At 42.0% G+C, this 12,452-nt stretch overlaps 1 protein-coding gene across 1 annotated transcript in view; it reads right to left on the bottom strand.

Moving 5' to 3' along the window:
- LOC115208038 (lysyl oxidase homolog 2A) overlaps window positions 1-12,452 on the bottom strand; it is a 44,560-nt gene that overhangs the window by 15,236 nt on the left and 16,872 nt on the right. The window contains exon 4 of the mRNA XM_029775756.1: window positions 355-563. Coding sequence (XP_029631616.1) covers window positions 355-563 — 209 coding nt within the window. The remainder of the gene's footprint in view (window positions 1-354; window positions 564-12,452) is intronic.

Here is a 12,452-nt window from a genome sequence, read left to right as displayed (position 1 = left end):
GCCAGAATGGTATGGCTGCCTGCTGGAATAAACAATCTGTCTGATTTAAAGGAGAGATTCCATTTTTTTATATATATTTTTTAATCTGTATTTTGGATGTGAATGGCATGTTATAGAAGTGTCCGGGTGTGCAGGTCTTTAGACGCTGTACACATGAAATTGTGTCATTCCAAACTTTATCGCAACGTTATATTCAATTTTGTTTGACCCAAGCAAACCTTTTCCATTGTGCGCATGCACAGGCTATCCCTCGAGTCCAACTAAATGGAATATGACGAGAGAGAGAGAGAGACATTTGGGAGCACTTCATGAAGTCTGCATGTATCTTTCCCTCTTTTCTGTTATGCTGCTCACTTGTAGACTTTAGTGTTGTATCTTTTCTCTCCAGGGAAGCCGTACATCCCACAGATGACCCGGCTGTTCATCTCAGTCCACTCCAAGTCACAGATCTGTCTCCACTTCCCCCCGTCCTTCACCTCCAGGTATCCCTCCGTCATGGGAACCCTTTTACGCTGGGAGGAGATGGCCCGGATACGCACATCTTCCACCTGGACATTCAGACTCTGCAGAAAGAGAGAGATACAGAGTCCCTGGATCAGCCACAGTCATTCAATCATGTATTATTTCACTTGAAGATTATCAATGAAAGATTCGGGACAGTGCAGCCATGGCATGGAGCCCTATTGAGACCTTATTCTTCATTTTTGAAGGCATATTTGCCTTTAATAACCTCTACGGGATCGGTGTCCCTATACCGGTACGGTTGAGCTAACGTGCGCTAATGTGATTAGCATGACGTTGTAAGTAACAGCAAATTTTACAGGACATAGACATGTCTTATATGGGCAGAAAGATGAAATTCTTGTTAATCTAACAACACTGTCAAATTTACAGTAGCTAAATTTTGTATTACCATATCATTTTTTAAAGTTTTCTATAGTTGTACGTGAAAATGTATCACTTGACCAATTCGGGCACATTTGGGCAGACTTGATACAAAATAATGTCCAGTATTGCAATGCTTCACTGGATCAATCTGAAACTTTGCACACACACTGCTGCCATCTAGTGACCTACATCTAAATTGTGCCTAAACGGCAATATTATATTATGGCCTTTCTCTTGCATTTCAAATATGATGGATTAAAACAAAAAAATTCAAAACTCATGTTTTTTTGTTTGTATAATCTTTTACCAGATCTAATGTGTTATATTCTCCTCCATTAATTTCACATTTCCACAAACGTCAAAGTGTTTCCTTTCAAATGGTATCAAGAATATGCATATCCCTGTTTTTGGTCCTGAGTTACAGGCAGTTAGATTTGAGTATGTCATTTTATGCCCAAAATTTTTTTTAAAAGGGTCCGATCCTTTTAAACTGCACTGCCTTAGTTAACCCTATGAATGTCGAGAATTTGTTGTGCTCTGTCACCAACTTGACCAGAGAGGTGAGTTCAGAGTAAGGTGTATTGAGGGCCAAGTTGGGATACACAGTGGCAGCACAGATGGACTTCTCAACATGGAGATAACCTTTGAACCACACGCATCATCAATTTGTTTTACTTGGTGACTTTTCACTTCCTGTAGTTCTATGTTACGCAACTTTTGAGAAAGTAAATGAGATGTTGAAAATATAATTGATTGGGACTAGGGGAATGGCATTTGCATAATCAATCATTCAATTATGTTTTCCCATTGATCTTCTCTCAATTATAATCAATCAGTAAAATACAAAGTGGGATTGCAAAAACACATCACGCTTTTACGCTATCTTGATCCAACATAACAAAAATCTGAATTGCGTGTATTTTATTTAACCTTTATTTATCTAAGCAAGTCAGTTCAGAACAAATTCTTATTTACAATGATGGCCTACCCCGGCCAATTGTTGGCCCAATTGTGCCCCGCCCTATGGGACTCCCAATCACGGCCGGTTGTGATTCAGCCTAGAATCTAACCAGGGTCTGTAGTGACGCCTCTAGCACTGAGATGCAGTGTCTTAGACCTCTGCGCCACTCGGGAGCCCAAGCTACACCGAGCTTTTCACCAAGCTACAATAACAGTCGAGACAAAAGCTGTTGCCTGAGGGCTGAAGTAAGCTGAGGGTGGTCCCCTAACCCTAAAGTATGGGGCTAACCCTAAACCCAACCGGTCAGTAGAAGGGTCACGGTCCTCAGTTACCCTCCTCTGTCCTGAGAACCCTTAAAGGAGAGCGGCGTCTTCCCATTTGAGGAAAAGGGGGATGCCTAGTCAGTTGTACAACTGAATGCATTCAACTGAAATGTGTCTTCCGCATTTAACCCAACCCCTCTGAGTCTTTCACCTCCAGGTTGCGTTCTAAGACTCCTCCCTGCTCTCTTACTCATCCATCTGACCTCTGACTCTGTTCAGCCCCATAAGCCCATAGAACCATAGACCCACAGTCTAACTCCTGGCTGTAAGGTGTATGTGGAGACATGAAGTGCTCAGTGTCAACCCTCTAAAAACTCCTTTGATAAGCCATGAATGCTGAGCTCAGCCTTTTCTTCAACAGCCAGTCGTCTCGCCTGCTAAGAAAGACAGTCCAACATTTCTGTGTGAATCCAGAAACATTAGCGTTTAGTAAAAATGGGGGTGGTTTTCCGGAAATGGCGTCAGCCTCTGGGAATGTTCGTATTCCCTCGACACCAAAAATGTAGTGGTGAACGGAAAGACGTGATTGAGTCAGACTGTTTTTGCAGTGACCCCAGTCACCCGACTACTGACCACAGTGGCAAGAGAGAAGACAGTCTTTCATACATTTAAATCCCGACGGTTACTTTATAACTGTGAGTTTCCATTAACAAAGCAGAGCAAGGCAGAGTGAACGTGGTCAAGGGAGGGCCTTGAAAGGACTTGGAGGTTCTAGACGCAAAGTTGGCAAGGTTTCTCTCTAATGTAAATACATGACGGGAGGAGGGGAAGCCGGTTTGAAGTGGGGGCTCTTAAAACCATCTCAGTGTTTGGTTTGGCAGAATGGTCCAAAAGGAAACCAAAGGGCTGAGAATGTGAGGTGCAAGGGGGACACATGAGATCTGCAGCTGGGATGCATATACACTCATTTCCCCGAAACGAGACCACCAGACATAACACCGGCATCAGACAGTTTGCTCAAGGCCCACCTAAAACTACACCTTGTTTAGGAATGTGGAAATTGTGCTTATCAAATATAGAAACACTCTTTTGGGAAGGTTCAGACACAAATGTCTCAGAACTAGTGACCTTCATTAATGACTAATATTGTTATCACCCCTAGCCTTGGTGATTGTGTTGTGACCTCTCCCAAGCAAGTTCATTCTGTTTGGACCGTGGTTAGCTCATACTCATCTTGGGGGTCAGACGACTGTAGTCATACTCAAGGTCTAACTCGAGGTGTCATTCAAAAAAAATGCATCCGCTTCCCCAACGTAAAAAATATTTTCACATGACTGTACTGTAAAATATTTTGCGCACCCTCCCCCTTCATAATATGTACTCAAAAAGAATTATTACCACCATAAATAACAAGAACCATAGCAAACCCTGCATTTATAAACGTGGATATCAACTTTGCAACTTCAGCATGGTTTTGTGGCACAGTCGATGCAATGCAGGGCTAAGAAGGTTGAGGGTTCACCTATCACATAGATAGCCCATTCATGAGTTAATACATATTAGAAAAACCTTTGGCAGCGATTACAGCTGTGAGTCTTCCTGGGTAAGCCTCATAAGAGCTTTGCACAACTAGATTGTGCAATAGTTAACCATTATTCTTTTCACAATTCCTCAAGCTCTGTCAAAGAGTTGGGGATCATGGCTAGACAGCAATTTTCAAGTCTTGCCATAGATTTTCAAGCAGATTTTAAGTCAAAACTGTAACATGGCCACTCAGGAACATTTACAGATGTTGTATGTATGAGGGACAGAGGAAGTTCCATAGGGTGTAGACGCCATAGGCTCTGTATGTGGCCACACTATATAGGACAACTTGGGAGAATGATGATCGGCAACAGCCAGACTGGGCTGCTACTGTGTCTTTCTATAATCTGTCGAGAGTAGACCCACAACTGATCCAAATGGAATGAAACATTCAAATAACAGGGCTTTTGCGCCATCATTCAAATGTCATTTTACATTTACATTTGAGTCATTTAGCAGACGCTCTTATCCAGAGTGACTTACAGTTAGTGCATTCATCTTAAGATAGCTAGGTTGGACAACCACATATCACAGTCGTAGTAAATACGTTTTTCCTCAATAAAGTAGCTATAAGCAAGGTCAGAGCTAGTAATTGGGGGAAAAAAAGTCAAGTGCGAGAATGAAGAGGTGAGGGGGTGGTGCAAGGGGGTGTGCCGTTGGATTATTTAAGATACTCTTTGAATAGGTAGGGTTTGAGATGTTTTCAGAAGATGGGCAGGGACTCTGCTGTCCTAGCTTCAGGGAGAAGCTGGTTCCACCATTGGCGTGCCAGGACAGAGAAGAGCTTTGACTGGGCTGAGTGGGCACTGCCTTCCCGTAGGGGTGCGAGGGCCAGGAGAGGTTTTGAGCATAGCCCTGAAGGTATGAGGGGGGGGGGTCGTCTTGCTGCTCTGTAGACAAGTGCCAAAGGTTCTTTGCACTCTGGGAGGGGGACACCGTGGAGCTGTCAACCGTGATGGAGAGGTCTTGGAGCGGGCAGGCCTTACCCGGGAGGAAGAGCAGCTCCGTCTTGTCTAGGTTGAGGTGGTGGGCCGACATCCAAGCTGAGATATCTGCCAGGCACACAGAGATGCGTGTCGCCACCTGGGTGTCAGAAGGGCGAAGGAGAAAAGTAGTTGAGTGTCATCCGCATAGCAACGATAGGAGAGACCATGTGAGGATATGACAGATCCGAGTGACTTGGTGTATAGTGAGATGAGGAGAGGGCCTAGAACCGAGCCCTGGGGGACACCAGTAGTAAATGGTGCAGACACAGATCTTCTCCACGTCACCTGGTAGGAGCGGCATTCCAGGTAGGATGCAATCCAAGAGTGTGCAAAGCCTGAGACACCCAGCCCTGAGAGGGTTCACGGTGTCGAAGGCAGCAGATCTGAACAAACGACCCACCTACCACTAATGTCACCATAAATGGCTGATAGAGGGCAGGATAGACAGTTCACTGATAGACTATATTGACCTGTGGTATAGTGCATGCGGAAAAGTGTACTGCATAAGGGTAGTACTAAAACATAGGGGAGGCGCATGCAAGCAGATGAAGAAATGTGGCTATATGGAAGACCTTATATAGTATAGTAAACCTGCAAAATGGCTAATGTAAATCAGGAAAAAACACACTACCCTCCCCAAAGCAAAAAAAAAGTTTGACAATCCTCCCCTATTTTGGACCAGCCCACCCCACCCCAGTAAATTTCAAACTGTCCCTTGGTAGGCCGTCATTCTAAATAAGAATTTGTTCTTAACTGACTTGCCTAGTTCAATAAAGGTTAAATAAAAAAATACAAATAATAATTAGATTATAACAAAAAAAATGTGTTTGTGGGAGTTGCTTAGGTCAACATACTTGTGTCGCAAAACAAATATGCAAATAAACTATTCATCTATTTCTGTTTAGTCCATTCAGTTCTCATCTGTGCAACCTAATGCTAACCTGAACTGACCTTTCGCCGATAGGGCCCAACAAGCCTGTTTGTATGATTCATCCTAAGACTATTCACAAACAACATAAATCTTACAACTCTTACGTCCGAGTTAATACGTCCAAAAATGGTCATTGCCAGTTCGATGGACCTCTCAAAGTAGAATTACTACTGGACTGGACATGTCATTATGTAAGTTAGACTTTTAATACCCTACTGATTACTCAACCATTTCCACAGCAGCCATCTGGAACAAGGCGGAATGTTTTCCTGTCTGGGTTCCCCGTCCATCAGTAGGTGTCTATGTGAAAGTGAGACAGGCCACGGTCATTCCAGTGACTGACTAATTCAGCCTGAAACTACTGTGCATTTCTTTCCTCTCATTCACCCCGCTGCCCGACCGTGCTTCACGTTGGGCTTACACGTGCCTGTCTTCTCTTACTAAACATGGGGGGAAATTAATGTTAATCATGCTGCTGTAGTATAGTAGCAAAAGAGCTCAAGCCAGAGAAAATAAATGATTTGAAATTACTTTCACATCTGCCCCTAGCCCTGCCGTTTTCGAAGGCCTTTCCTCATAAATGACTGGAAACTGGATTGGCTCTGCCGGTGTGTGTGTGCGCGCGTGTGTGCTTGCGTGCACACGTTTGTGTGTTTCGCATCTGGAATATCTATTATTGTGTAACACCGAGACAGAAAGTACAAGGAACCCCCCCCATCACCCCCACACCCACACAAGGACAAGCCCAGCAAAGCCAAGTCCCATCAGTCCTACCAGCAGACTAAACCATTATGTGTCCAGTCGCTGGACAGCACCACACACACAGAGCATGTCGTCACATTCCAGTCTGACACTGCTCTTACAGTGGCAGCCCTTAGAGCCTCGATGAGTGAATGGAGACTTAGTAGTGAAAAAGGTAGTGCCACATTAAATAGGCTCCAACATGATTGACACCCTTGATAAAGATGACTGTATCAAATAAATAATTCAAACACTGAGGTATTTTGTATGCTCAAAAAGATTAGAAATCATATTATTTTATGGGAATACAACTGCTCAGAGAAAGAGATTTGGTTTAACATGTAATATTTTTTTCTCCTCAACAAGGTAGTGGTTCAAAATGATTGACACCCCTTTTTTTTAATACCTCACCTTACAAGGATAATAGCACTGAGACTTTTTCAAAAATGTTTTATGAGATTAGAGACCATGTTGGGAGGGATCTTAGACCATTCCTCCATACAGAATCTTCCCAGATCCTTGGTATCCTTCATATGTGCTTATGGGCTGCCCTCTTCAGTTCAAACCACAGTGCATCCAGAGACTGTTAATTAACCATTTCTTTGTGGATTTTGATGTTGTGCTTGGGGTTATTGTCTTCATAGCCGCTGGGAAGTAGTTTGGGGGTGGGGGTGCTGCGATTATTTTGTTCCACGGGGGGGGGGGGGGATTTTTTGTCTTGTCTTGCTTGAAGATCGACATGTGGCCAAGTTTCAGCCTCCTGGCAAAGGGAATCATGTCCTTGTACTGGGTAAAGTTCATAAAGGAAAACCACTCAAAAACTATCTTTTAGTATTTGTTTCATTAGTCCATTGTTGATATAGTCCCAAAATGGTTTTCATGTCAGCAATCACATTTTCAAGATACATAACTTTCAAAATACAGAAATAAAGACGGTATGCACCATAAGTTATACAGTTGAAGTCGGAAGTTTACATACACTTAGGTTGGAGTCATGAAATCTCGTTTTTCAACCACTCCACAAATTTCTTGTTAACAAACAATAGTTTTGGCAAGTCGGTTAGGACATCTACTTTGGGCATGACACAAGTCATTTTTCCAACAATTGTTTACAGACAGATTATTTCACTTATAACTCACTGTATCACAATTCCAGTGGGTCAGAAGTTTACATACACTAAGTTGACTGTGCCTTTAAACAGCTTGGAAAATTCCAGAAAATTATGTCATGGCTTTAGAAGCTTCTGATAGGCTAATTGACATCATTTGAGTCAATTGGAGGTGTACCTGTGGATATATTTCAAGGCCTACCTTCAAACTCAGTGCCTCTTTGCTTAACATCATGGGAAAATCTAAATAAATCAGCCAAGACCTCAGAAAAATAATTGTAGACCTCCACAAGTCTGGTTCATCCTTGGGAGCAATTTCCAAACGCCTGAAGGTACCACTTTCATCTGTACAACAATAGTACGCAAGTATAAACACCATGGTACCACGCAGCCATCATACCGCTCAGAAAGGAGACGTGTTCTACCTCCTAGAGATGAACGTACTTTGGTGCGAAAAGTGCAAATCAATCCCAGAACAACAGCAAAGGACCTTGTGAAGATGCTGGAGGAAACAGATACAAAAGTATCTATATCCACAGTAAAACGAGTTCTATATTGACATAACCTGAAAGGCTGCTCAGCAAGGAAGAAGCCACTGCTCCAAAACCGCCATGAAAAAGCCAGACTAAGGTTTGCAACTGCACATGGGGACAAAGATCGTACTCTTTGGAGAAATGTCCTCTGGTCTGATGAAACAAAAATAGAACTGTTGTGGGGGTGCTTTGCTGCAGGAGGGACTGGTGCACTTCACAAAATAGATGGCATCATGAGGCGGGAAAATTATGTAGGTATATTGAAGCAACATCTCAAGACATCAGTCAGGAAGTTAAAGTTTGGTCGCAAATGGGTCTTCCAAATGGACAATGACCCCAAGCATACTTCCAAAGTTGTGGGAAAATGGCTTAAGGACAACAAAGTCAAGGTATTAGAATGGCCATCACAAAGGCCAGACCTCAATCCTATAGAACCTTTGTGGGCAGAACAAAAAGCGTGTGCGAGCAAGGAGGCCTACAAACTTGACTCAGTTACACCGGCTCTGTCAGGAGGAATGGGCCAAAATTCAGGTTGTGGAAGGCTACCCAAAGTTGACCCAAGTTAAACAATTTAAGGGCAATGCTACCAAATACTAATTGTGATGAAAGAAATAAAAGCTGAAATAAATCATTCTCGCTACTATTATTCTGACATTTCACATTCTTAAAATAAAGTGGTGATCCTAACTGACCTAAGACATGGACTTTTTACTAGGATTAAATGTCAGGAATTGTGAAAAACTGAGTTTAAATGTATTTGGCTAAGGTGTATGTAAACTTCCGACTTCAACTGTATATCTTGAAAACTTGAATGCTGACATGCAACACATTTTGGGACAATATCAACAATGAACTAATAAAACAAATACCAAAAGATTGTTTTGTGGGGCCCCAGGACCTGTGGAAGGAAGCAAAATAGCCCCATAACGTAAAGAATCTACCACCATATTCTACAGTAGGTATGAGGTTCTTTTCTGCTCATGCATTCTCATTTCGACGCCAAACCCATCACTGGTGTATGTGGCCAAAGAACTCTCTTTTCACATCATCCAACTTAATGTTAATGCCTGGAGTTTGCTAAAATGCATTGGCACTTGGATTAGAACCGGTGCTTTGGTCAGATGACATGAAAATAGAACTCTTTGGCCACGCACACCAGTGGTTGGTTTGGTGTCGAAATGAGAATGCATAAGCAGAAAAGAACCCCATACCTACTGTAAAAATATGGCAACCTCGTCTCAGAGCATTTTGTATGATTCTGTACGTAAATCCGTGATACTCAATTTACTATGATATGTTATATTTCGTATGGTTGTATTCATTTGTGGATGTCCATCATCCATATGGTATGAGAGCTAGGTGGCTAATGTTAGCTAGGTGGCTAACACTAACGTTAGATAGGTGGCTAACTTTAGCTAGGCTAGGGGTTAGGGTTAAGGTTAGGGTTAGGAGTTAGGTTAAAGGGTTATGGTTAAGGTTAGGGGAAGGGTTAGCTAACATACTGAGTACTTGCAAAGTAGCTCAAAGGTAGTAAGTACTTGCAAAGTTGCTTTTTAGCTAAAATGCTAAAGTTGTCCATGATGAGATTTGAAAACACAACTTTTGAGTTGCTAGACGTTTGCGTTATACACCCACCCATCTATTCATCAAAGCACAAGTAACATTCTGTCTTATGTAAGCATACCACATTTTTATTATTTTTTATTTATTTAACCTTTATGTAACAAGGCAAGTCAGTTAAAAACAAATTCTTATTTACAATGACGGCCTACCCCGGCCAAACACTAACGCAGACGACGCTGGGCCAATAGTGCGCCGCCCTATGGGACTCCCAATCACAGCCGGTTGTGATACAGCCTGGAATCAAACCAGGGTCTGTAGTGACGCCTCTAGCACTGAGATGCAGTGCCTTAGACCGCTGTGCCATACGGGAGCCAAATGTAACATATCTTACTAATTTGAGTGTCCCAGATTTATATGTACTATTTTATGTGGAGTCTATGAGACCAGGGTGAACATGGTGGTGGATCTTTGATGTTATGGGGCTATTTCGCTTCCACTGGTCCTGGGGCTCTTGTTACGGTCAACAGCATCATGAACTTTACCCAGTACCAGGACATTTTAACTAAAAACCTGATTGCCTCTGCCAAGAGGCTGAGACTTGGCCGCAAATGGATCTTCCAGCAACCCCAAGCACACATCAAAATCCACAAATAAATAGTTAATTGATGACAAAATCTATATTTCGCAATGTCCATCTGAAACACATTGAAAACCTGTGGTTTGAAATGAAGAGGGCAGTCCATAACCACAGACGAAGGATATCAAGGATCTGGAAGGATCTGGAAGGATTCTGTATGGAGGAATGGTCTAAGACCCCTCCCAATGTGTTCTCCAACTCATAAAACATTTTAGAAAAAGGCTCAGTGCTGTTATCCTCACAAGGTGAAGTTTTGAAAGGTATTGAAAACACGGGAGTTAATAATCTACCGTTTGAGATTTTTTTCATTACTTGTTAAACAAAATCTCTTTCTCTGGGCATTATATTAGTATAAAATAATATAATTTACCAGGTTTTTTTTGCATAAAATATAGCTCAGTATTGGAATTATTTATTTTATACAGTCATTTTTGCTCATCTTTTTAAGGGTGTCAATATTTTCGGACCCAATTGTATATGAAATTTGTTATCAAATATATTATTAGTCTTATCATCGTTATTTGTATGTTGCACACACACACACACATTGAGCTAATACCAGGAGGAATCTATCTAACAAGGGGAGTCTTGTTAGCAACAGAATCTTCAGAGCTAGTAGCAGTTTGACCCTTAGCCTCTACCCCCTTAGGCCTAGGCAGTCCTGTAGTGTAAATAAACTGAGGCTGAAAACCTGCACAAATGACTTCCACAGCCTGTTGTTTCCTCATCTCATTTACAATTTTTCCTATGATAAAAACAGAACATAAGGCCAAGGTTGTTTATGAGTGCAACATGCCAAGCATGGATGAACACATGGGAAACAACACCATTGCCTGCTAGCTGCGCATCATCATTTGGAGGATATACTAAACCTTAAATGATTTGGTACAGCTGTCGAACATGAGACGTTAGGGAAGGCGGTAAGTGAGGACATTCTGTTCCGATTGCCACCGAGGGAAACAACCGTCTAATACACGTTCCTTGTTCTTCAGCCAAATATGCAACATTCCTTTCTCCCTTCGCTCACGAGGCTCCTCTGAAGCCTGTCTCAAACTCTCCAACTCCACCGTGTCACACAGAATTTTGGAAACACCTTTGTTTGCCCGGTTGAAAAATGCAACCTTTCCCCCCCCCCGTAGCTGTATATGGACCTCAAAGGTCTGCTGCTAGGCAGTCTGTTGACAGTATGTTTGGCCGGGAGCAACAGACAAAATCGTAATCGACATCTGGAGAGTGTTAGCAGCTGCTGCTTCGCTCTTTTTATGGAAGGACTTCACATCATGTGTTGTCATAACTCAGAAGTACTTGGGGGAAGACCTCTCGGTCAATACCTGCAATGACTCGGGAAAGAACTAATCAAAACCTGCAAAGACTTTACACTCTTAGGAACGATTTACCAAACACAGATTAAGCTTAGTCCTGGATTAAAAAGCACTTTTAATTGAGATTCTCCATTGAGAATGATTTTTTGTCCGTGACTAAGCTTAATCTGGGTCCAGGAAACAACCCCCTTAAGGCTTGGACTCACCATAGTCTTCAAAAGAGTTAATATTGCATGGGTGTTGGTGTGTGATAAACATATACTTACACAGCAAAATGATATCTGTAAATTGAACACTCTGGGTACTTTTGAAGTGTTTATGTGAGAATCACCAGAAAGTGTTGAATTTACACTTTTCAAAGTGTTGTCCTTTGAACATTGATACTTTCCAACACCAGGCTTGCACCAGGCTTGCGAAATCAGGCTTGCAATCACATTATGCTGGCTTGCAAAGTGATGTGCAATTCCTATTGGAATCCAGCCAGAGTGGGGATATCCAACATTTGGAATTTGTATTCACCCGCAACCTGCATTCAGAATGACTGCCAGGTTGGGAAGACTAAGACATGAGATTACCTTAAGCATCTAAACTCAAACAACCATTTCAGTAAAGGGTGCAATAAATCCATATAACAGATTTGATTAGCTTAGAAGAATGTATGTTATTTATATTTGATTAGCATAAGATTAATTAATCAATCAATGTACATGCAAAAAGATAGATATTGAAACAAACAATACAAAAGAGCTAACTGCAATAGAGCATGCTGGGAAATATGATAATGATGGGCATGGTTTAAAACTGGTTATTAACACCAACACTGTGGTTCTTTTACACCAATAAGTGGTAATTTAACACTTACAGAGTTAATGTAACACCTGAATTGACACTAGAAATATCCAGCTGAAAAATCAACACTAGGTAACACTGGCCA

Source organism: Salmo trutta, chromosome 14 (genome assembly GCF_901001165.1).
Source record: "Salmo trutta chromosome 14, fSalTru1.1, whole genome shotgun sequence".
Taxonomy (NCBI): domain Eukaryota; kingdom Metazoa; phylum Chordata; class Actinopteri; order Salmoniformes; family Salmonidae; genus Salmo; species Salmo trutta.
This window is presented reverse-complemented; position numbering and strand designations above follow the sequence as displayed.